General features: G+C 42.0%; 1 protein-coding gene across 1 annotated transcript in view; it reads right to left on the reverse strand.

Annotated features, from left to right (window-relative positions):
- Positions 1–27094, reverse strand: part of BEND5 (BEN domain containing 5) — a 728817-nt gene that overhangs the window by 44667 nt on the left and 657056 nt on the right. The window contains exons 10-11 of the mRNA XM_081009445.1: positions 24441–24593; positions 11332–11494 (exon numbers count right to left, since the gene is read on the reverse strand). Of these exons, the coding sequence (XP_080865571.1) occupies positions 11332–11494; positions 24441–24593 (316 nt within the window). The remainder of the gene's footprint in view (positions 1–11331; positions 11495–24440; positions 24594–27094) is intronic.

Below are 27094 nucleotides of genomic sequence, written 5' to 3' on the forward strand. Positions count from 1 at the left end.
TACAGACAAATGCAATCTATGCTGTTTAGGAATCACCCAGGAAAGAAGGTGATGGAGGAAGAGGAAAACTGCTTAGTTATCTGCTAGGTTATAGGATGATGGTATTTGACTGCAGAGATACAGAAAGATGCACCAAGCGAGTAGTTTGCAACAGAATTGCCTATTTGCCTGTTGTTGTTGTTGTTGTTGTTGTTGTTGTTGTTGTTGTTGTTGTTTTCTTTTTCTTTTTTTAAGTCATATGGGCTAACCCATATATACTGCAAAAGGGGCAAACTGTAAGGAAAAACGAAGATCGTATTGACCAGATGCAGGACACATGGCATTGCTTTTCAAATGAAAAGCCACAAGAACGTCAAAGCCCATGGGTCCAAATCAGTCTCCTAGATCGGACAGGCATGACCCACCAACCCAAGTGCAGATCGCCAGCCATGCAGGACAGGACTGTTCATCGGGGCTTGAGAAACCTATGGGGATCCTTTCTTTTGCACTTTGCCTGGAACTGCCAAGCAGAAGGCAGAGATTGCTATGCATATATATGGGAGGCCACAATACAGGGATGGGAAGCTAAATCTGGCTTGGTGGTCACAAGTTGGGCTGGCCTGTCACTATAGGTGCTCCTTAACTCCCCATACTATTTCTGATCCCCTTTCTAGGGATCTTTCTCTTTACTTGCACTCTGCGTGGAGAGGGAAACCTTTAGGGCACCTTTGCAGATATAGCCACAAACTTTACTAGCAGAACACATTTTTATATGGTGAAATTATGCCCATTTGAGGCTTGAAAGCCAACCCCTCCCAAATAAACTCCCCATTTGCAGCCCCTTACCTGCACAGCTCCCTGATTTCACAGAGCTCCATGTGAACATGAGTCTTTCTGTGTGCACTGGAGCTGCTGAAATCTTGTGACTGGTATCTACCTCACACACAACGGCAATTACGGTTTTGGAATAACTCAGAAGGCTGTTTTAAGTTTGTCTGGTGTAAGTGTTTAAAGGCACATAAATAAGCCAGGCACGGACAAACTGGGGATGAAGGTGTGTTTCTCAGACAGAGCTGGCAGCTGCCTTCGTTTATCGGCAGGCCATTTATCATCTCAAGAAAAATATTGACGGTTCACAAGATTCACACTTGCCCTGGCCCTGGGCTGAAGAAATGCTGTCTTCCAGGAAGGCTTTGAAAATGGAACCAAATCAAGGAACTGTGCCTCAAAAAGAAAGGGAGAGCATTGTATTAAGCAAGCAGAGGAAAGCAGGAAGACTTCTTGTGTGAAAAGCTGGCTACAAAAGGATAACACTGGTGCCAGCCACTAGGAATACATTTCTAGTAGATTCCATTCTTCTATCCCAACAAAAGTAGGCCTAAAAAGACTGATGAGGGAATATTCAGGATATTGCCAGAGAGAACAGCTGGCCGTGAATTACAAGAAAACCCAAGTCATGGTTTTCTCAAGAAACTATAGAGCCAATAGATGGTGCATGGACAACCAGTTCATTGAACAGGTCAAAGTTTTCAAATATCTCGGCCTTATTTTCCAGTCTATGGGGTCATGGGGAGCACACCAGAAATGTGCAAAAGAAAAAGCATCCTAAAGTACCAAAATTCTGACACGCTTTTTTTACACAAAAGGTGGTAAACGTATACCGTCAGCCCTGGAAGTGTTCCAAGCTAAACCCCTAGCACAGTTATTATATGGGGCTCAGATTTGGACAGGCACTCAGCTTGGATCTATGGAAGCTGTCCAATCAAAGTACTTAAGGCAAATTTTCTCTGTACCACCTCATTGCACCTAGAGGCTAATCTTCCCTCGGTAGAATTACAGATATGGCATAGGACATTTAACTATTGGCTTTGCCTAAACTGAAATCCCCCTGGTCTAATATCCCTAGTGCTGCAAGATTGTCACAAGAGTGCCTGGACTAAAATTGTCTAAAAACTTCACTCTTGTGGCTTATCACCACAACAGCTACTCACACTGGATTTTAGTAAAGCAAGCAGTCTAATTAGTCAGCGCCTAAATGATATTAAGCGAGAGAACAACTTGGCCATAATAAGGAATTTTTGTCCATGGTACGACTATTTCCCACCTACCCATTTCAACTTGGTGGGGCATGCCCTTCTGGCTTGCACTCTTTATAAAGACTTGAGGAATGAGGTTATCACCCCTCTTTTATAGTCCATTCCGGGTCACCCAGCCACTGTCACAGTGTCCTTTCTTTTGGCAGATCAAGATGAGCAGGTGACAGCAAAGATTGCAGGGTTTTTAGCCGGGGCAATTAGAATAAGACCCACTATTAGACTATTGATTCAAAACCCAAAAAGGTATTTTATATACAGTGGTACCTCAGGTTACATATGCTTCAGGTTACATATGCTTCAGGTTACAGACTCCGCTAACCCAGAAATAGTGCTTCAGGTTAAGAACTTTGCTTCAGAATGAGAACAGAAATCGTGCTCCGGCGGCGCGGCAGCAGCAGGAGGCCCCATTAGCTAAAGTGGTGCTTCAGGTTAAGAAGTTTCAGGTTAAGTACAGACCTCTGGAACAAATTAAGTACTTAACCCGAGGTACCACTGTAATTGACTTTTTATCTTTATTCTTTGTATGTCATATTGTTGTTTTATTGCTATGGCCGGTGCAAATAAAGATTCATTCATTCATTCATCTCTAGTAGCTGCATACTGCAGAAGTTGCTTCGGACAATATCTGAACCATTATGTCTTTGCTCCTGTAAAAGTAGGTATGTGGACAATGCACACCTGTGCCACAACTTAACTAATGTCTTTCCAGGATGGCGGGCTCAGAAACAAGCTGTATGTCTCAGAAAAGGATTTTAGCACACTGTTTGTCTAGCCTTTCTTAAACCAATAACTTAAGGGCAAGGGCCAAGAATGGAGCGTTATGAGCGCTGCGTTCCTGGTTTGTGTGGCCACTGATCAGTGGCAAGGAGTTCTGAGCAGGGCTTCTGCTAAGGTGACACATCGAGCTGGGTTTAAGGTCTTACCCTTGGCATAAGAGGGCAAGTGGGCAAGGATGCACATCTGGGTTCCCTAGCAATTTCCTGTGCCCTTCCCTATTGCCTCTGGATGGCGCCGGCTTACCCATGATGAGGGGTGGAAATCATAAAGCGAGAACTAGCCATGCAAAGCTGAGAAGTACTGAGTCACTTTGAATGGAGAAACATATATGCTAGTTATAGGTAGTAGTTAGTAGTTAAATTTGTGGGGAAGTGTATCAACAACTGTTTCTTTGCTGACTTGCTTAAGTATGGCAGAGTGGAATGTATGTGAAGGAGAAGAAAAGCAAGAACTGTAGTTAGTCTAGGATTTGTTATTCTGCTGAAAGGCAAGGATTTCTAAGGAGCCTGAGAGATCTAGTTGTATCTCCATGGGGATTTAGGCACCTTACTGCTGCTTGTTCTCTGGGTCAGCTTCTAAATCTCGTGTCCAGGGGATTAAGGCGCAAGTCAGAAAAATATACAATCACAATGATACTATGAGTTCTGGTTGGTGACAAGTATGAGATGGAGCAATGATAGACAGATCCTGCACATTTCTTCTTCTTCTGCATCTCACATCCATCTTTGGATATATACCTCTCCAGTGTTCTCGGTTGTTTGCTTCCTGCACCCACATAAGGCCTACTGTTAATCTTAGATCATGCACTCATCACATAGGTGGCTGTCTCCTTGATCTTTTAAAATGGTAGGGTCCCACACAAGCATATTCCATTGGCCTGAGTCATTTCATGCCATATATCCTGCACATGTCCATTTTAACTCTGCGGACATATGCAGGACACCTGGCAAGCGATGGAATAAAGTAGCGCTAGTGTGGAGATCTCTTACATGTGAAGAAATGATCAACCCCGGAAGATAGTTCCACTTAAATTATTGGTAAAGTGAGCTGAGAAATAGCACAGAATTTGTTAATATAAAAGCAGCAGCAACACAAATGAATATGGATAGCTGACGCCGCAGTTGCAATACAGAATGGGGTCATCTAAAGTAACAGTGTTAAAAAAAAACACCTCTTGGAAAAAGAGCTCATTTCTAAGTCCATTCCAAATTTTAAGCTTCAACATGGTCCTGCAGACATCAACAGGAATGAGACTGTGCTTGTAAGACAACACACACACAGCCTCTTTCCTGTTCCCAAAACATATTTGGCAGCAGCACTACCACCACACGGGGAACTCTTGAGAAGGGCTGGTACTGTTCTCCTAATTATGCCTGAGGATGCTGCCACAACAGTGTCCCAGATACAAGGACCAGGGAATTCTAAACAATGGGCATTCATTTCCATACACACACCCAAATCCAAGATCTGTCACTGCCAGGGCCTTTTTTTCAGCTGGAACTCACTGGAACTCAGTTTCAGCACCTCTCAAGTGGGTGCCATTGCCATTGCCATTGTAAGAGAACAAGGAGGTGTTCGTGGTGAGTTCTGGCACCTCTTTTTCTAGAAAAAATAGCTTTTGAGTAGTAGTGGTGGTGACCAGTGCTATCTTAGAAACTGCTTAAATAAGATTTGAAGAGTGGGTGTTCATTGTTTATGAGGAGGGCTAGATTTTACTCCTTAGGCCAAATCATGCCATTTTGTACATGGCAGCCAAAGTAAAAAACAAACTACATTTAACACAGAAACGAAGATGCCTGTAATGAAGGTCCTGCTCTTAGGGCTGTTCAGCAACAGGAAAGTGTGCCAGATTTGCTGAATTCACTGGAACTTTGTTTGCTATACTAAAGGTGGATTCAATTTGTTTCTTAGCTTCTCCAGTCACTTTTTTAAAATGTAGGGCAGGGAGAAAAAATCCGTACCTAGCAGGATGCTGTGCATTGTCATTAATTAAAGTCTCTAGAGAGTACAAAGCCAAAAGCAAAAAATGAGAGTATTATTGCTAAATTAAATCAATATTGGCTGCATTCTCTTGTGACATAAATACAAAATAGGCATGCAGGCTTCCCATGGTCTCTGGAATTTGAATGGCATAAATAATATGATGCCTTCCTAGAGCAGATTACCAAGCATTCAAAAAGGTGAGATGTAGTAGTCTATGAGAGATTTTATTTCTGTAGGGGATGCCCTAGGGGATACTACCATTCCAGTAGTTTTGACCAATCAGTGGTCACTTTGGCAGTTGCTGGTTGCCCTTATTATTACTACTACTACAGGGAATCAGGCAGAGGGCCTTCTTGGTAGTGACACCCACCCTGCGGAATGCCCTCTCATCCGATATTAAGGAGATGAGTAATTATGTAACATTTAGGAAACATCTGAAGGCAATCCTGTATAGGGAAGCGTTGAAGGTTTAAGGATTTATTATGTTTTTATATATGCTGGAAGCTGGGTCAATCCAGTCAGATGGGCAAGGTGCAAATTCTTATAATTAATAATTATTAATTATTATATTCCACCCAGCTTTGCGCCAATATGGTAGCATCTTGTTTTGTTGATCGTGTTTTGTTCATGCTCCAAGCTGCCAGGTCCCACAATTTATCTTCCCTTTGCTCAGACACCGCCAGCCCTAGTTCTTGCCACTGTCATCTCACAACATTTGCTATTTTACAAAATTCGCTATTTTATTCTTAAGGATTTTCTTATATGTTACTCTAATCCTACTCATATCCCCCTTATTAATTACAGAGGGTCCCCCCTCCAAAAAAAAAAAAAATCCTAATAGCTCTTAAAAGGTCTTTCTTTGCCTCCTTGCATTGCCCATCAAAACAATTTCTCTGGCTTCCCTGTATACTGTTTGTGGCATTGGGATATATCAGATAGGGTCTGATGACTGTATTACACACACACACACACACACACACACACACACACACATTGTGCCTTGGTCAGACCACACCAGGAGTACTGTGTGGACTCTCCTTTCTTGGAAGTTTTTAAGTAGAGGTTGGATGGTCATCTATCATGTATGATTTAGTTGCAATTCCTATATTGCCAGGGGTTGGACCAGCTGATCCTCAGGGTCCCTTCCAACTCTACAATTCTATGAAACGTAGAAGCTCCACTGCTATTGTAAAGAGCCCCATTGAATCTCTGGCTAGAACAGGAATTTCCCAGAGACATTCCTGCAAGAAGTCTAGAAGCACAATACAGTACAGTAAACTTATTGCAGGCAAACAGGAACTTATATGGAGTGAGGAAGTATGTGTGCAATAATTGAAAATAGCTTTTGTTTTAGTGTGGCGATAAAGCAGTATATCTCAGATGGTACCGAGGACCAGGATCTTACTAATGGCTTGCTAGGCTGATACTATTATAAACTTGGCAAATGGTGCATGTGGAAGCTAGTAGTGTACTGTAGCATTTGCTTTGGCTGCAATTAATTGATAACTAGATTCCTGCTGACACTTACTTTTTTCCAGAAGAGAACTGGCAGAAGATATGCAACTAGCATTTCATTTTCTCATTATAAAGGAGCACACTTTTAAAAAAAAAAATCTACCTCTTGATACCAAGCACATTTGAATGTGAAGAAAAAGAACTTGGGGAGAGGAAGGGGCCAGGGAGCTGAGTTCTGAGTTAAAACAAATGTTGCTAATGGAGAAGGCAAGGGAAAAGGGTATGGCAGTGAATGGTGGAACAGCAGAAACCTGCCTTCACATATTGCTGAAAAGGAGGATATGCATCACCACATCCAATACTAGTCCAACTCAGAGTAGACTCACTGAAGGGAACAGGCATGACTAACTTAGGCTCATTAATTTCAGTGAGTCATCTCTGAGTGGTCTTAGTTGAATACTACTCTTAGACTGGACACATCTTCAAACAGAGGGCTGTCTTCTGATAGCCTTTCAAACAGAAGACTGTAAAATCGGGAACATGGTCGGCTTCTGCCTTGCTCTGCATAAGTGGTGCATGTGTGTATACAGGGCAGTGTAAGAATAGAACCACTAAAATCACTGAAATGAACTTAAACTAGTTACAGGTAGGTAGGCGTGTTGGTCTGCTGTAGTCGAAACAAAATAAAAAAATTCCTTCCAGTAGCACCTTAGAGACCAACTAAGTTAGTTATTGGTATGAGCTTTCGTGTGCATGCAAACTTCTTGTATGCACACGAAAGCTCATGCCAATAACTAACTTAGTTGGTCTCTAAGGTGCTACTGGAAGGAATTTAAACTAGTTGCTTTCATTTATTTCAGTGGGTTTGCTCTGAGCATGACTTAGTTGGATTCAACCCATAAATTCCAGCCCAATAATATGCAATAGTTATCCCACACAATTGGGTGGGAAAGATCAGGGATGTGTGGATGTTAGGTCAATTTTGTAGAGGCAAGACCAACCAAGGAGGAAGCAAATGGATGAGGTCCAACATGTTTAGCACATTCATTGTGCCATACACACACATAAGATTTGACATCAAGGTGGGGTGTGAAGTTAAAAATGCATTCAGTTTGAAGACTAGCAACCTGGCAGCTTTAGAGAAGACATTCTCAGAATTTCTATTCAGATAATAGAAAGAAATCCTATTTTAAATTTAGCAATATGCACCATACATGCATCTGTTTGTACCTATATCATCATTTAATCTGAGCAGTCCACACACATGCACCCACACACCCGGTGTATTAATACTTTCTGTTTAGAAGCCACACGCACAAACATGAAACATGGCAGAACATCTCAAAAAACCGCAGTGATACATCGATTTTTGTAATTAATCTATGCCCCAGGGGTCATTCAAAGTGTTCATTGCCCTGTCTTATTTGTACTTCAGACAGATACAAACACACAGGTACCAAGCCAGTTGCCAAGCTAAATCTCCAATCTGACATGGTTGCTATCAACTTTACTCTCTTCAGATAACTTTTGTAGACTGTTCATAGTTTTTAAGCCCTTCATTGTCTCCACTGCCTTTCAGCTTAGTATTGCCCTTTCTGTTGCACCTATGTTTTGCAAGTATAACTAATAGGAATTTAACATTTACCAAAGAATTATTCCAACTATAGGTTTAATAGCATTTTTATGGTTCTCTGAACAGCCAAGAGTTTAGCTATCAGTTCCATCTGCTTCGCTTCCTTCCAATTTGCTTATATGTAAGAGAAAAGAATAAGGACAAGCTTAAAGAAGGAAAAGAAAAGAAATTGTGGTGCTCCCATTTAAATATGTTTCCCATTTAAACACTTTTCTCCTTGTAATTTTTTTGTTTCTCTGAACAAACACCATAAATCATAACCACTGTCCATTTCTGTTAAAATAACCAAACTAAGAAGTTGAAAGCAGTGAACTGGGGGGGGGGGGGCACAGAGTTGATTTATTCTGTGCTCTTATTGAAATGTAAAGCATAGGAGACATTTTCAGCTCCTGTTTTGCATGCAGATTCCTCCCCCCCAAAAAAGAAACCCAACCTGGGCTGAACTTCCACCCTGACACTAGTGAAACCCCATTGAAATTTATGAGCACATCACTTGGGTGGCACAAGGGTTATACATGCATCAGAGGTGAGGCATTTTTGCAACGTTTCCAGCAGCATCAAAAGCTACCCTTTTAGCACTTTGAGAGGACAACATAAAAGGGAGTGTAAAAATGCTTGCCCATAAAGAGCGAGGGCAATAAATGATACAACTGATTGGAATTATTCACATAACTAATGCACCAAGCCCTATCAGTTGGCTTTGTTTCCTTTAAGTGATGTCATCACACAGTCAAATCTGATTGGCTACATTGCACCTGGATGTCATCACACTTACTACATGACTTTTGACTGATAGATCTCTCTTAAGAAAGTGAAGAAAACCCTAAATAGGGAAAAAAATACGCTGAAATAGTATCAGACAGAGGAAAGCTATTTTCAGCCTCAATGGTGAAATGCAGAAATGTACACCACAGCCTTAATAAATATTGTGGTCCTGTTTTGTAGCCCACAGTTCAGTACATGGTAGTCACTGTGGTACTTTCTAGATGTTACTGGACTACAACTCCCATCATTCCTAATAATTGGAGATGCTGGGGCTGATGGGAATTCTAGTCCAACAACACAGGGTATCACATTGGCTATCCCTGTTCACTGCTACCAGAAATGGTTACTGCTTCCTCTTCCAACATCTTCAGTAGAATACATGCTATTGGGTTGGATCCAGCCCAAGTTTGACCAGCTTAGGTCCTATTGAAATTAATTGGACATCCATTAGTCGTAACTAATATTTCATATTGCTTTCAATCGAACCTAAGTGCTACCAACTTGTTCTGGATCCAATCCACAGATTTCACTGTGGGCCATATAAATAAAATTAACATATTGTTTGAATTAACATAATCAAATTACACTTTTAAATTCTCCTCTTAAAAAGTACAATTAGCTACAGAAGGGTTCATCTCAACACAGTTCAGTAGAAAAAAAAGTTTTCCCTGCAGTCATTAATGAACTCCAAGGTCATTAAAAAAACCCTCAACCATGTTATTTAATTACCAATTTGCAAACATGCCCATAAAGAGCTGCTGCAACCTAACTAGCATGGTTTCATTTTAGCTGCAAATACGTCGGTTACCAGGACACATCTTGACATTAAAGAGGGTGATTTTCAGCGCTGACGTGTTGTCTTCTTAAGCTTGATCATTTATAAATTAGAAAAACAGTGCTCCACACAATACATTAAAGAACTCTGCTTTGTCTTCTACTTAAGAAATGCAGCTAACTAGAAATCGCAATCACCAAGTCTCTCTGTAAATTAGGATGATTTGACAAGAGTGATTTCTTAGATAAAAAGCTGGTGTTTTGAGTACAATCCCTGACTGAGACAGGAACTCTTATCCCCATTCCCATGATAAGACTGTCTTTTTATGCTTTCCTAACATGCCTCAATAGCTCCACAACATAATCTTCAACAAATTTCTTTATATCCAAGCTTGGGCACTCTAAAGGATCATGGAATTTATAATGAAACAGTATTCAATTATAATGAAATAGTATTCAATTAATCATTCTTGTGCCAATTAATTTAGCTTCTGCAGTGATGATTTTCAAGAAGCTTACTAGCCCTGCTTATAACTTCCCATCACAATCATTCTTGGCCAGGGTCAAAGAAAGTGAAATGTAACATCAGAAGGTAGCAGGGAATGAGTGTAATGAAATTCAGGGAAAGGTAGGGCTTCTCTTCTTTGAGAGATCTAACATCAGGAAGGAGGAAGGAGAGGAAGTTACATCCAAGCAGGGTAAGATTTTCCACATTAATACACAGGTTATGCTAACATTTTCCATGTTTGCCTGTTCAAACCAGCTTGTGCTACTTTTAGCACAGCAGGGTCAGCCATGCTTATGGAAATCAAACTGCAGTCTCAGCTTTTCTGTACCTCATCACCAAAGATAATCACTGCTATCTACAACTTATTTTCTGCTCTGGCTGGCTGATGGCAATGATGTATGAAGCAAGAGTGATATAGCTCCATCTGCATAAGACAAGTTGATCCTGCAGAGATATAAAGAGCCCCAACCCCCCCCCCCCCATTCCCCAAAAAGGGAAATAAAAAGGAAGGATGACTTTTAGCAGGGAGCTGAGGAAGTGGGAGATGTAAATCACAGAGGAATGCATAATCAAGGACAGCACAGTCTTTTTTGAATAGTGACTGACTTTTCTCACAGGGGCTAAAATTGCTTTTGACAGCTTAGACCAGGATTCAGAAGAGGTTGACGACAGAACAAATTTAACACTTGCCACTGGATATAAAAGCTAATAGAAACTTCTGGCAAACCTTTAGAATATTATAGAATAGTATGAATAAACAGAAAAGATGCACATTAATGAGGTTATACAATATACAGCCCTAAAAGAGGGGGGAGAAGACAGTTATATAGACATAGTCTTTGATTCTACGGTTATTTTACTTGAAGAAGTTCTTGGAAGGAAAGCTTCCTATCGCCTCCTCCATCCTGCAGCCACCTGCACCCCTCATAAAACCTCAAGAGTATAGAAGGGCCCCCAGAACAACATATGATGGGGAGCAAAAGACTGATGGGGAAATGGGGGGTTCACCCCAGATCAGGCAGAAAGCTACTCAATTTAGCCTGGTTCTCTTCTCACCCATCAGCTCCCTCATGTCCCATCCCACATTATTCCCAGATACTCTGGCAAACGTGACACAAATGCTGCAGGGAGAATGAGGGGATGGGAAACATTCCTCCCATCACTTTTCTGATACTAAATTACCTCAGGATCCAAGCCATATCCTAACAGAAACTTCTGAGAAACCTTGAAAAGATGATATAACAGTGTGCTTGAGCAAAGAAGGTATTTTTTTGAGCTGCTGTTATTCCAAGTCTTTGCTTACCTTAGATTCCCAGGTTGTGGTAGAGCGAAAACAAAAACTAAAGCATCACAAAGGATACACGTTTCTTCTGTGTACGGGACTGTAGAAGTAGTCCCTCCAACTATGTAACTGTAGAAGGAGACTTCCAGGGTGTAGCAGTAAGAGGTGTCATCAAGTAGCCCGCCAAGGAACCGACGGCCTGTCCCTGCCTTAACAGCATCTCGGTTGAAGGAGGTGCTCGACTGTAAGAAAGAGAAGGCGAGAAATCAGCTGGAGCAAGGCTGAGGCCATACTACTGAAACACAACTGGAAAGGTATTTACCAGAAAAAGTCCACGCACATGCAAACCACATATTTGAGTCCAAACTCCTGCATCTAAAGGGAGCACCAGTGCCAGTTGTTCTTGTGTATATGCACGTTACCTCAGTAGAATGAAGCTGCTGCTGTTTGTAAGTTTCCCATGATATGGCAAATATCAACTAGAGGGCAGAAGCTTTGCCTTGAGAATTCAGCACTTGAGGAAAGGGTTAAGTTCCTCTGCCCCAGCACTTCAGTCTCAATCCAAACCGAATGATGCAGTCTGCCTCTGGATACCAGTTGCTGGGGAGAAAATTATTGTGGGCTCCTGCCTTGCTTGGTTGGCTACTGTGAAAACAGGATACAGATCTAAATGGGTGTTTGGTTTGATCCAGAAGGGCTCTACTTACATCTAAATCTCTCCCCTGCCCCAAACATCTGCTCTTCCCTAAATTTTAAAGAAACAGGAGATATAATCAGAGATCTCTGTCATCTTATCTAGTTAGGTCTGGTTTTGAAGAGAGAATTCACTAAAACACAGTCTATTCAAAACACAATTTTATTCACACATTCACATATATAGGCGTTCCCATAGTTCTTGGAATGTTCAGCTCCCCTCAGCCCAATGTACGTTTATGTAGACAGGAGGTTCAAGCACACCACACTGGTCAAAAGGTTGAATTGTATCCTGGGATACTGCAAGTTCAAATCTCACTTCTGCTTTAACACTCAGCATCACCATATAAATTTTAAATAAATTTTATTTTCTCTATGCAGAGAAGGAACTCTGGGGGGCTGTTTTTGTAGATGTTCCTATGCATCTGGCTCTCTGGATGGGCTTCACTACCCTAAGAGATTGCAAAGATAATTTTTTTATCCCTGTCCCAGTGCTGCCAGAATCTTCTTGCCCACCCCACTCCTCTCTTATTTTCATGCAGTGCTCTGTGTTCTGCAGGGTGGGACAACATCTTATTTTACAGCTAGAACTATTTCCACTGAGTAGCCATTTTAATTTACTGCAGCAGCAAAGTCTCTTTGTTGGTCAACAAATGTGTGCAGCATCTAACCCCTCCTTTTTGTGCGCTCAACCTTGGGCAATGCAGTGTTCTGTCACATAATCCAGGATGAATTTGTATCCTACCGTGAAAGTGTAACAGCCACTAGGTGGAGCGAACTCTTTGCCTAGACTGCAGGTGAGCTACTGACAAAGCAATAAAAGACTTCCCATGCCCACCACAAGCCCCTGAAGCCAGCTGTCTTGTCAGCCTAGAACATATGCTCATTCACTCCACGCAATACCAGGACTGCCAGGAACCAGTACCTGAGAAAATGAGAGTATAAAAAAGATTTTTTAAAAACACACACACACACAATCCCGCTGCTTGATTTCCTTAGCTCCTTGTAACTAGGACTTGAGAGCTAACAGATACGTAGGAATTCATGGCAACTCTTGATAAATGAGGTATACAGGGAGACTGCAGTTCAAAAAATACCTGCTGCTCTATCAGCATTTGATATGTTTTAAAGCTTCTCATGTTATAAAAAGGCAAGTCTTGCGGCTAATTAGAAGTAGACGGAACCCAGTTTCCTATTAGCATTAAATGTAGGAAGCTTTAGCTGTTTCACTAATGTTTTATGATAGTAACATTCCCACTGTTTTGTGCCAAGCAGTACTCCAATGCATCCTCTCTAATGAGCAGAGTGGACCATCTTATTATGAAAGAAGGGTTGTCAAGTGGAACCTTAAAGAAGAGAAAAGTAGGGCAGGGCTGTAGAAATGGTGAAGGAACAGAAATAGGAACTATTGGAGAAGAAGGCTTCATTTTAGAAAGGCTTTCACTAGCAGCTTATGAGGTACACATGGCAGTCCTTCAATGCCTTAACTGTAGCAGCTAGGCATTCAGATCCCGTTATACTTATCTGGTGACAATCTGTTTCCAGGCCCAATTTAATGGACTGATTATTAACCTTTAAAGCAGAAAATGGTTTTGGATCAGACTCTCAGAGCAACTACCTGCCCCCGTATGAACCTGAAGTTCAGCATTGGAGGTCCTGCTGTGTCAACCACTGGTTAGAACTGGCAATGGGCCGCATATCACATTCACTGCAGCAATGGCAACTGCAGGTTTGCTCCACTGGCCATGTATGGCTGGAATCAGTAGAGTCACCACATTTTCTACCTTCTGTGGCTGCTAATGGTGAAACTCACCATTTGGAAATCCAAGCCTTAGAGATTTCCAAGTCCAGAGATGATGCATCATATGCATTTATGCTCTTAAAATGTCCATAAGGAAGGAATGCAGATAGAAGAATGTCTACGTACAGATCTAACTGTGAAATTATCACAAATTTGGCATGGAGTAGTGCTTCCCTAAAGTAGAGATGCAAATCCATAGTCTCCTGAGACTACTTATCTATAAAAGACAAGTTCTTAGTCCTTAAGATTGCAGATGAAATCTCAAAAATAATGTGGCAAATGCTTTCGCCCTAAGCCAGGGATAGGAAAAACTGTGGTCTACCAAGATGATGTTGGATTCCAACCCCCATTAGTTTTAGCCAGCATTGTCAACTGTCAGGGATGATGGATGTTGTAGTTCCATTGTAATCTGGATGTTCCTCACCACTGCCCTAAGTAATACTTCTGTAATGAAATGGCTGCAGTGTCATATGAGAAACTCCACATTTTATCTTCAACAGAAAACTCTCTCCTAGCATCCTAGTTTGATACGACTACCACCAGCAGCCACATACACACACACACACACACACAACCACATCCTGGTGTCAGGAGGACATAGGAGCTTCAGCTGCCTCCCACAACATTCCTATCCTGGCTCACTCAAATGAAAACACAGGTGAGCCAGGGGAGGTTCAGCTGGAGGTCAGCAGCTGCAGAACATTAATCAGATACCCAGGATGGCTGCATAAAAGGCAAGGTTTGGGAGCGTTTGGATAGAGGTCCCAGGAAATTTATTAATGGTGGAGAACAGACACTGGAAGAGGGAAAAGGGCAAGACCAAGGAAGATAGAAATAAATTGAAGCGGCTTCAGTTAGAGTGAGAAAGGAGGGAAATTAAGTCGGGCGTGGGGAGTAACTCCAGTACAGAACAAGTAAGTGAAAATTGCAGAATAGCAAAGGCAGGTAAAGGGAACTGCTACACTATAGACAATCAGACATGGGTACAGGAAACAAAGTTCTACATGCTGGGGAAAAAATAGTTCAAGCTGTAGTCAGATTGCTTGACAGAATACAGCTTAGTTTAAAACCTGAGTTGCAGGACCTTGGAGAGCTCCAAGCAAGACAATTGCACACTTGCTCCAACAAGGCCTAAAAATCCAAATGAGACCTTTCTTACTTCTCAGTTCAGACTACTCCTCTCAGGCTCAGGCTCTGTCTTGGAAATGGATGAGCTGAAAAAGCTTGTCTCCTGGCCCAGAACATAGCATTCTATCTCTTCTCCATTAGTTGTCCCTGGTTCATAGCCTGCCCTTGTGAACTAGCAATGGAGAATTTGGGGCCCCAGGTGGGTAGATGTTCCCTTAGGAACATCAGGCTCACAGGTTACAGTCTCTGGGATCCCTGTTCATGGCTGAGAGGTTTGGGCTCAATCTCAGTGTTAGGGATTGTATCTCAATCTAAACCCTCTGCAATCCTAGCCAGTAGTCCCCTGCCCTCCCCTCTAAATTGGCTGGCTCCTCCCCATGTAGGTCAGAGCCTGAGCCCAGGGCAAAAGCTCATGGTGCGGTCATGAAACAATCTTCTCAAAGCCTTAAGTGTCTGTCTGATTTATGCTGGCAACTGTGGGACGAGCGTAAGAATTTTGAATGCCCTTTAATCTTGCAAGTGACCAAGACTGCAGGCTGCATGCAACCCTCCAGGTCTCTCTATTCGGCTTTCAGGACTCTCACCAGGCCACACACCCTACTGGATCTATTCTGTGCCCTCCTTAAGTGTCTTTGCTGTGGTGGAATGTATCACTGAAGTGCTTGCCTGGATGGAGAGGTGCATGTGGAGGCTGCTGTATGGCCGGAGTGTACCCTTCTCTTAAAAGAGCAACATATATTGCTCTGTCCAGTACTGCTACCTAGCCTGGGAAGGTTGCCTATGATAGGAAGTGGTCCTTGGGCTGAAAAGGGGTTTGACTCCTGCCTTGAGGAATTTTGCCAGTTTTATGTAACAGACACAGGCCAAACTATTCTCATGTTATGAAGGATTATGCACAAACAAAAACATCTCAAAGATATAGCAAGAAAACCTAAGGGTAGAAGCCAATATACACCATTTCCATCCATAGTTCACTACATTTATATGTTCCCTAAGCAGAACAGAAAATAGGATGTATAACAGGTTTAATTTTTCCTAATCCTCTATCAGCTCCTTACCAATGCAGGCAAGCAACAGTTAAACCTATGAATTTCCATTACTCCTTTCTTTTGTACTGAGTCTTTTAAGTAGATGGCTCTGAATCATATGTGCAGGAACATGTAGGAGAGCTAATTTTAAGAGAGGATTTTCATTTCAGGCTCAAGGTACAAACAAACACCAATAAAAGCCACAGGCACACAGATCTAATTGCCCAATGGATCATAGGCAAAACTCACCACATGCAATCTCACATCATCTTCTGATGAAAGAAGGAGTCTTATTCACATTCCATACAGTGTAACTGGAGAATGGAGACCCATATGAGATGAAAAACCCCGGTAGGTCAACCTACTGTTTTGCCACATTTCCAACAGCTGTGATAAGTGGCAGAAGCCTTCTAAAGGAGGCACAGTAGAGCTCAGAACACCCTGAAATGGCCACACCATAAGAATATCTAGTTTCCTGCATCAGATTTGATTAAGAATAAAATCTAACAACCAGACCTACATCGATGACCTTGGACTTTGAGGCATGGAAGTAGAGACGGGTCAGGAAGACCTCAGACCCCATTGCAATACCCTTTTCATCTCTTCCAATGCCTCCTACCCAGACATACACAAAAAGAGATTATAGGTGGGTGCTACATCACCACACGATTAACGCTGTGTTTGCACTGAGCGAAGCAAGATATTCTGCAGCAGTCATTCATCAGGAAATGGAACTGGTTTCCAGGGTGGAAGGTGATAATCTTGGTGGTCATTTCCAGTATTATTTTACCATAATTTTCTATAGGTCCCTGTTACCTTGGGGGGTGAGAAGCAAGAAGTTGGATATCAGGATCAATAGGATACATATATTTGCACTGAGATAACACTTTCCATGTTAGGTGCCTTTCAAGAGGTGCTTTGTTTTTGTTTACTGAGCTAGAGAAGAACTAAAAACTACTACAACAAGCCCAAACTCTTTTGTATAGTCAACCCTTGCAAGTTCTGGGGGCAAAAGTACTTTCATCATTCCTCTTGTATCAGTAGAACTGCCAAGTTCTCCAGAAACCTCCTCCTATATAAATATAACAAAAACTAGGTCCCTGCTGGTGGTTTTTATGAGTGTAACTTTTACTGGTATGTTTGCTTAGAAAATTGGTTTCATCCCTAAGCACATGGGATTTCTTCCCCCCTGGGCCTTTAAAACAATGTATGTGGACAAGAAGTGGCAAGAAGAAAACAAGAAACAGTTGTGTGGATATTTTTTCCTTTCTGCTATTTTTGGGGGCTATAAATTAATTTGAAGATGGCCCTGTGGCTAACACGAGCAGATTGGTTTAACATCATGTGACAGATTGGTTTCATTTAGCCAGGAATATCCAGAGGGTCCTCATTCCTGAGCAACCAGCATTTGCAGTCTTAAAACACATACAGTTCCCATCCTATTTTTTTGTTTGCCTCCAAAATGAACACCAAAATTCCTATGGCATGTCCAATGTACAGAAATGTATTCCAAAGGAACAAAAATAAAATAATAGTTCCATTTGTCTTCTTAGAAAAAAGGGGAATAGGATAGTTTCTATTGCAGAGCTACTGCAATAAATTTATCTGTTATTTCACATGCAAGTAGAATCCAGTTTTGTGATGAGGAGGAAAATGTAGCTGGTTTTAATCCCAGCTATCTCAATTTTAAGTGTCGCTATCAAATTTGCTATGGCTGTGTCAGGGTCAGAGCCAGTACACTGAGAGGAGCCATGAACTCCAGGAAAACCAGTATTCAAGACTAAAGGATTATTTGGGGCCAAAGAGCAAGTCAGGATACAGGAATACAGTGCTTGGGAAGACCTTGCTGCTCAAGCAAGGTTTAACTGAAACATAAATAATTTTATACTCCTTCTTCCACATGAAGACCCAGTGGTCAGCTTGAGAGTCTGTATCTGTGAATAAGGATGAATGGATTCCAAGAGCTTAAGTCCCATTATTTCAAAGGAGGGATATTTAATTATGTACTTAACTTTCTCTCCCATTGAAATCAATTACAGAGATTGCTTTGGGCTAATTCCATGGCTAATTTGAAGCCATGGCAATTCTCTGAAATTTAGGTAGGAGTATGGGAAGTTGTCATATACTGAGGCAGACTTAACTGACTTATCCATCTAACACAGCACTGTTTATTATACAGTACTGGTGGGCAGCGGCTCTCTCAAATTTCAGATATGGACCTTTCCCAGCCCTGCTTACATATGCTAGGGATTTCTGATAAGAAATTATGTAAATACCTAGATTAGAAAGTGGTGGTATTTTAAACTGAGTGACATTTTCTCAGAAATAATAAGTGTCCATAATTGTTAGGGATTCAGAGGATTAATGTAAGTAGCCAAAAATAGTTTCCCAACAGATCAGCTATGTCAAAGCCTTTGCAAAGCCTTTGCAAGCCTTTGCAAAGTTTTATTCTGCATGGTTTCCATGCAGAATTGCAAGGAATGCAGCACAATAGGCAAAGAGAAGACATTTGGGAGAGTGACTATCCAAGATCCATGACTGGGCAGTAGCAGCTCTAGGCAGCATGATTCTGAGCAAGTACCAGTCAGCTAACCTGGACAACCAGTAGTGGTGTATGGAAGTGAGAGCTGGACCATAAAGAAGGCTGATCGCCGAAAAATTGATGCTTTTGAATTATGGCGCTGGAGGAGACTCTTGAGAGTCCCATGGACTGCAAGAAGATCAAACCTTCTTAAGGAAATCAGCCCTGAGTGCTCACTGGAAGGACAGATCATGAAGCTGGGGTTCCAATACTTTGGCCACCTCATGAGAAGAGAAGACTCCCTGGAAAAGACCCTGATGTTGGGAAAGATTGAGGGCACAAGGAGAAGGGGACGACAGAGGACGAGAAGGTTAGACAGTGTTCTCAAAGCTACGAACATGAGTTTGACCAAACTGCAGGGAGGCAGTGGAAGACAGGAGTGCCTGGTGTGCTCTGGTCCAGGGGGTCACGAAGAGTCGAACACGACTAAATGACTAAACAAAACAACAACCTGGACAAAAGGAAGGTGAGAAAATGCCTGTGGCACAGTTGTGCTCTGCCCAACCTGTCTCTTTAAGATTGCTACCCTTGGCAGAAGGAACGATGCCCAGGAGCTGGTTGTTGACTGAATGCATCTGTCATCTGAACTTGGTTGAAAAACTGCAGGAGTCAACACTTGGCCCACTTTGGGTGAAAAGAGTAAAAGGAAGGGGTCACCAATATGGGGTCTAATCAAGACATCTCAATGATTACAGTGGGTGGATGGATGGGGAATGAAGCCCTCTCTGACTGACTTTGTCCATTTCCTTTTCCTGGAAAAAGAAGAGCAAATAGGCCTCTCTGATCCCATTGCAAAGAGCACAATTAGTCATCCCCAAGCTCTAATGGCTTCTTGAAATGCTCAGCTGCTTTTGATGACTAATCTGCTAAGTAAAATAAGTGATTCCTAGCAAAGCAGCACACTCCAAATCCAGCTTTAGCTTTATATTATGAATGACATCAGATGCACTGGTAATTAAATCAGCAGATAGTCAAAATCTGGTGATTCAGCCTTTGTACTAGTGACTTTTAACTTTTGTCCATGAAGCTATAAATAAGTAAGGTATGATCATTTACTGAAAAATGTTTGCAGGTAAAACTTTGAGTTTCAAATTCCTCCCTCAGATAGAATGGATGAGAACCATTCTGGTTATAAAGAAAGTAAGGCTATGTCCAAATTAGCAAACACGTCATGTCATTTGTTTTGTCCTTCATTTAATTGACTGCTACTATGGTCCCCCTCACAAAAATGCCCGGGGTGATCTTGAGATAGAGAATCTAAAGGATGTAATGATGACCACTAACCTGGATGGCTTTGAAAAGGGGGTTATGTGTTCTTATGTAGGATGGATCCTGAATTCATCAGACTTAGTTTGTGGTAGAAAAAAATAGCAGATGAAATTAGCAAAAGAACAGTTCAGGGATTTACAAAGTTGTTCTAAAACTTCCCCAGAGACCCAGCTGTTTGGAGGGAGTAGCTTCTGACCAAGCACATCCCTAGACAGAACAGCCATTTTCCCACTGATAGAAGAATGCCCCATTTTATTTATAAGAATCACCCAAGGCAGCAATAGCTGTATCTGGGGACTCACCATATCAAACATGTAGATGGAGCATTTGCACAACCAGATATTTAGAGTATCACTCACCAATAGGAATAAGCTCCTTATGCATGAAATACACTCCACAATATAGCAATGCTAATTTTTCCCAGCCTAATTAAAGTAAACCATTCAAGTGACCATCTTCAGGATGTTGTTTTTGAAGTGGAAGACCAGGATTTGCCTGAGCTTCAGTCATGCAGAGTGCTGAAAGAAATCCCTTTGAGTGTAGACTCACAGATAGCATGTAAAATCCAGACAATTGATTGCTTTGCCAGTGATTCCCATTTTGCAGCAAACAGGTTATTAGTGTGGGACTCTGTACAAGGAGCCTGCATTCAAAAAGCCTGTTCATTATTAATGGAATATGAGCTTTTGACATCAAAGGGGATCCATTATGTATGCTAAACGGTGGTGTGAGAGAAAAGAAGGACCTGCATTTCAAGTCCTCTCGGTGCTTTTGTCCCTTGTAAATCAATCAAGCTTGACAGATACTTTAAGGAGAGTAATCTTTTCAATGATACTGTCAATGGATAACATAATGGAACATTGTCTTGATGCTGTGTGAAGACATGAAGCTAGTCAATTACAGACAACACTTCATGCAGCCGCCAGCTTTCACTTGAAGCAATTCTAGGGAAGTATTCTAATCCTTACAAATGTCTGCTGTAGCATACAATGTAAATGAGACCTCCTGAAGCTTCAGAAAAATAATTAGCTACAACAGTGGCCCATTCCCACACTTTTCAAACATGGGCATGATAACGTTTACTGTGCAGTTTTCCGTCCTTCTGGAGCGTTCGGTGCCTGCTGTGTATTTATATACACAGCTTTCTAATTGTCACTGCTTTGTTCCTCACACCCACAAAGGCTTATACCGAGAGTGTCATATCTGCACATATCTCTTAACAAAGAAATCCTGGTAGCCTGGCCAACTGTATTCCCTGCTGTTCTTACTACTATAGCTCAAGACACTACTAGGGCTTGTTTATTTAGAAAGAGTCGAGAGTTTTGCAACCATGTGGGACGGTCACAGGATTGTACAGACCTCAACATGACAAGGATTTCTGACACTAAGGCAGAGATATGCAACAGGGGCATCCCTGTTACATGTTGGGAAGTACCCAAAGATTAGCTCATGTCATCCAAATTATAGTAGCCTGTCAGCGATAGAGAACAGTAACGGCCACCAGTAGTACCTGGTGGAGAAGGGGTTTCCATAATAAAGCATGTCACGGATCTTGCATCCCTCTGGTTAAACATTTGCAGATCTTTATTTTTAAACAAGATTTCTTTTTTAAAAAACACACACATCCAAGTACAACAGAAGGAATGTGAGCTGCCAGTTTAAACATGTGGATCAACAAGACAGTGAGGCTATTAGTTTGGGGCCTGTTATTTTGTCCAGCGATAACTGGCATTTGAGTCTTGTTCCAAGTGAATTTCTCCCTGTACAAGGTCACACACCAAAACTGCTGAGTCAGTGTGAGAAGCTGTGAGCCAGCAGCTCCCAGAATAATCTCAAATACGCTGGCTGCCAGCATGTGCTGAAGCCTGCCAGTTGCCTCTGGAAGTGACCTGGAGCAGGAGGCAAACAATGTTTATTTGATTGTTGGCACCTACTTTCTCTCTTCCTAAAAGGCTTCTCTTCCTCTAAAAACAACAACAACAACCATCACTACCAAATGACAAGGATATGCACCCTTCCTTCCAAAATAGAATTAATTTAGTTTGTATTTTATCCAATATGAGAAGATACATAGTAGCAGCAGTTTAATAATTCAAGCCTGGCATATAATAACAGTCGAGTAAGTTGTCCCAGCTAGTCCTGAACCAAATGGTGATCTAGACAAGGAAAATGTTTGGCTCCCACTCCATTTGTTCAAGTTTTTTAAAATTTGCATTCCCCCCCCCATTTTTTTTCATTTGTAGCCTAGTTCATTATTTCAATGCACAATCTGCAAGCCTGTTTTATCTTTGTCATATAATACAATATGTTTGCCTGCACTGATTTGATCACAATCAGTCATATGCACATAATTTGGTAAATTTCTACAAGGATAAAATATAGCAATCTTGTTAATGCAATATTGGCCACACAGACTGGCAGCTTTACAAGTACCGGTAAATATGAAACCACAGCATTAGAACTGCAGAACATGGGTAGCCTTTATGTAAAACCCACCATCTCCCTTGGGCTAAGTTCACGATGAAAACCTCCCTCTTTAGAGCTGCTATTTGCCCCACGATGCATTGTTATTTAAGTGACCATTGTTCAAACTCCCACCCTCAATGGCACCATCTTGCTTCTACCCCCAAAGGCACCGTAGGTGCTATTTAAAAGTTTAAACAAGACACACTAATTGCAATCACTCTACTGACTTCACATCTATTTGGACCCCTAAAAAGACCAAGATGCTTTTTGTGTGTGTTTGGGACTGGGCACACTGCTTCCATCAAAAGAATCAAACAGGTTTGATCCCTGGACAATTAAAATACGACTTTAATGTGCACACATCCCTACCCACCCAAAAAAAACCCAGTTTTGATACTATCACAGACACAACTTCCTGCATTGAATAAAAGGTGGGAACAGTACATGGCAGGGCATAATGCTGGCTGCATCTTTTGCCTTATATTTCCTAGAGACTTAGAAAAATGGAATTGGAATTTGGGCCGTGTAATGATCCAGAATTCATGGAAAATCTATCCCAGTGGGCCTTATGGCAACCTTACCACTGTAGTGAAAGCATTTCTCAGCAGCAGGACCTTAAGCTATTAGTAACATGCTGAAGATCTTGACCTCAAAAGTGGGTTTGACACTTTTGACCCTTGGCCTACACTTTCTGCAGATAGATACCCAAGCACTGTCACCAAATCCAAGTGCATGTCTTACCTTAGTTTGTTTATCAGCTCTGCATTGCAAAGTGTTTTCTCTTTTTTTGGCCAATTTTTATTAAGTGTAACCAATTTTTATTAAGTGCAAACAATTTCTATACAGTACTGTGAGGTGGGGAAAGCCCTTCAGGCTAGCATTATTGCTAGTAGACAAATGGGACTCTCTGTTGATTGCTTTGTTTCCAATATGCAGACTCAGCTGCTTTACGTTGTTTCTGTGCAGGAAAAGCCAGGGAGGCCCTTTATAGCATGTTCCCTCTTCCTGCACCTTCAAAATATGGGTTATTAGGATGATATTGGCTGTGACTGGAATAATGCAAGATTAAACACAACTCAGCAGCTGGAACATCCACTGATGGCATATTCTGGCTGGCTGGCTGGCCTCAGAAAAAAATTAAGCACTGAGGAGAAAGGAAAAGGGGAAAAAATAAAGGCCAGGTCAGGTTGCAGGGGGTGGGGGTGGGGGTGGGAGGGGAGAGAAATATCTGTCCAATATAGCATTTAAGGGATGCAACATAACATCCCATTTTGACAAACAAACAAAAGTTATTGTATCAAGGACATTTTTTCAGTTAACCACCTTGCTGGATCAGACCACTGTTCCATCTAGTTCAGCACAATACTTCCAAAAGTGACTTGCCATATGTCTCTGGCAGCTCACAGCCTACCCCTGAAGTCCGACTCCTGGTAGTCAAGGATAAGCTATATTGCCTCTGAACATGGCACTTCCATTGAGGGCAAAAATCTATTCTAACTCTGTCCTCTGCCTTAACCCCCAGCCAGCATGACCCAAGGGTCAGCAATGATGGCAGTTCCAGTCTAGCAACATCTGAAGGCAGTGCTGGATTTACGTATAAGCTAAACAAGTTATAGCTCAGGGCCCCACCTTCTTGGGGGCCCCAAAAAAGTTTAAAGAAAAAAACTGGATGTACATTTCCAAAATATAAGATAAAAAACAAATTACTTTGATAAAATACATATTTTGTTATGTGCAAATGGCTTTAGATACCTATTAGGTCCATAAATTACCATATAGCAAAAAACAGCGACAATTTGTTGTTGTCAAAGGACAGCTGGACATATAAAGGGCCCCATTACCTTCAGTAGCTTAGGGCCTCATTAAATCTAAATCTGGCCCTGTCTGAAGGCACATGTTCCTCACCCGTCTCATAAACCCAATATGCAGTCAGTTGCAAATGTGACCAGGCTCTACTGGTTGTGAGAATGCTGCCACAACAAAAGTGAATCCAGCAAGTAGCAGCAACACACACATATCTCAGCCATCATGGCTTGTATGGAGCACGGGCTGCCTGAAGACTCTGGCACTGCCAAAGGCTGAATGAGTTGTATGAATAGACACCTATTTAATAATACAAAAAAAAAAATATGAAGGGAAGGGAAGGGAAGGGGAAGGAAATACAGTAGGGGGGAAAAGAGAGAGAGAGAGAGAGAGAGAGAGAGAGAGAGAGAGTTGCTTACAAAGGAGAAGTCTTCAGCATTCTGGCAGAGTAGCTTGGGGAAAATAGCCTGTCTCTGAAATCTTTCCTCGTCTTCAAAAATGTTCCCATACATAAAGCCATTCATCATCGTGGAGTGAGCATGGATGTCGATATAGAATTCCAGGGTAACTTTCTGTATAGAAAATATATACATGCACACAAAAGATAAATTGAAAACATATTTCAAAAGGGAACTCAGCTATAAAAGCAACAATGTCATCCCTGAAAATCAAAACATATAGCAGTAGGAAGTGTTGTGCCAGAATGAAGACAGTGTACCAATTAGGGCTGCTTCAGGTCTTTCCCAAAGTGGCACACACAGCCCTAAAGCTGACATTCCTGTGCAGATGTTTCTCTTTGAGATGCTCACACATCTCGGCCCACTCTTGAATGGAAATTTTCCACTCATCCATATGGAAATTGCTGGTTTTACCCAGACCTAAAGATCTGAACTGAAGAGAAAAAGAAGTATTCAGTTTACATCTCTGTAAGAAAAAGAGAATGGTGGAGTTCATTGATTATCCATGCCAAACAATTACAGTCTACAGGTTATTTTATACAATCATTTTTTCAGGAAGAAGTCACTACGGATGATAAATCATTATAAAGCTTCTGTACATTTGTACCTAAAACTGTTTCCTTGTGTAGTGAATGCTTGTAGGAATTTCTCACCTCATGGTGACATTTCCTTATACAAAAGACAATCTGAGCACTTGAAAAGGTGAAATCTGGTAGATGGACATGTAAAGAGAGTGAGAAAAATATTTTAAGCTGTAATCCTATACCTGCTCAACTGGGAGTAAGCCTCATTAAACTCAACGGGACTTATTTCTGAGTAGACATGTATAGGGTTGCACTGTCGATTTTATAAAGCGTGTTGTCCTTCATGGAGACTACGTGTTGCAGTGGGGGCTAGCAAGACACCCCGCTGTTGCTGGGCGGGAAAGAGTTTGGTCACCATTAGCAGAGGGTTGGCTGTTGCTGGGGAGAATTATATGTTGCCAATTTTTGATTGACAGCCCTAGTTTTTAAATGCCCTGCAAGCAGTGTTGAGCTTCCTCTTTTCACTGTGTACATTGGATCACCCGCCCTTCCTCCCTATTTTAGGCTTTTCGCTTGACCTTGCTATGCCTGTCATGGGGTCGTCTGCTGTTGGGGCAGGGGCCTGGTAGGAATTTTGTCCATTTGGCTGATTGGCTGGTGCCATTTGGTTTTTGCCTTGTTGTTGTTTAGTCGTTTAGTCGTGTCCGACTCTTCGTGACCCCATGGACCAGAGCACGCCAGGCACTTCTGTCCTCCACTGCCTCCCGCAGTTTGATCAAACTCATGCTGGTAGCTTCAAGAACACCATACAACCATCTCATTCTCTGTCGTCCCCTTCTCCTTGTGCCCTCCATCTTTCCCAACATCAGGGTCTTTTCCAGGGAGTCTTCTCTTCTCATGAGGTGGCCAAGGTATTGGAGCCTCAGCTTCAGGATCTGTCCTTCCAGTGAGCACTCAGGGCTGATTTCCTTCAGAATGGAGAGGTTTGATCTTCTTGCAGTCCATGGGACTCTCAAGAGTCTCCTCCAGCACCATAATTCAAAAGCATCAATTCTTCGGCGATCAGCCTTCTTTATGGTCCAGCTCTCACTTCCATACATCACTACTGGGAAAACCATGGCTTTTACTATACGGACCTTTGTTGGCAAGGTGATGTCTCTGCTTTTTAAGATGTTGTCTAGGTTTGCCATCGCCTTTCTCCCAAGGAGCAGGCGTCTTTTAATTTCGTGACTGCTGTCACCATCTGCAGTGATCATGGAGCCCAAGAAAGTAAAATCTCTCACTGCCTCCATTTCTTCCCCTTCTATTTGCCAGGAGGTTTTTGCCTACTGCGTAGCAAATCGTCACAACTTGTAAGGTTGCGATTAGGCATTGGTTTGGGAATTGGTTGGTGGAGGGGTATGGATTTGGCTGTGCCTGCCCCTCCAAAAGTGCTGCTGCTGCAAGGGTTTTCCATTAGAGGAACCCAGGGCTTGCCATGCTTTTGTCCGAACCCTGTTAAGGGGCTGGGGCCATGCAAGAGCCCCTGGGAGCATTTGGGGAGAGGTGAGGCATGGTTCCCAGTCCCATCTCTCTCCCCGGGTGTCTTAACCTTTTCTGACTTCGCAGGCATGCGAATGTCAGACTGTCCCCGTGCGGGGTCAGAGAGTCGCAACCAATGCCTAAGCAACCACTCACATTGCTTGTAATTTAATAAAGTTGTGGCCAAAATTATGCCAAAAACCTTAAACAAAAATAATGTGTCACTTGTGTTTTATTGGGGGGTGTCTTGGGGACCTCGACACGCAAGCTACAGTAAAGATTCTGAAGGCCTTGGAAATTCTTGTGATTAAGAAGCAGGATATGTACCATATAAATAAATGAATAAAACACATTAAGAGTATAAAACCAAAACATGGGAAAGAAGAATAAAACTGATGGTTAAAATCAATGCAGTATTAAAAGGGTGAGCCTTCCATCTTGATTCAAAATGGCATCTAATTGTATCCAAACACAGGTGAAAACCTGCCCCTTGATCCCTGGAACCATCATGAAATATTTGGTTAAAATCAATGCAGTTTTGAAAGCTTCACTCCACTACCTTGAATCCAA

Source organism: Podarcis pityusensis (assembly GCF_964106645.2).
Source record: "Podarcis pityusensis genome assembly, chromosome: 6".
Classification (NCBI taxonomy): Eukaryota; Metazoa; Chordata; class Lepidosauria; order Squamata; family Lacertidae; genus Podarcis; species Podarcis pityusensis.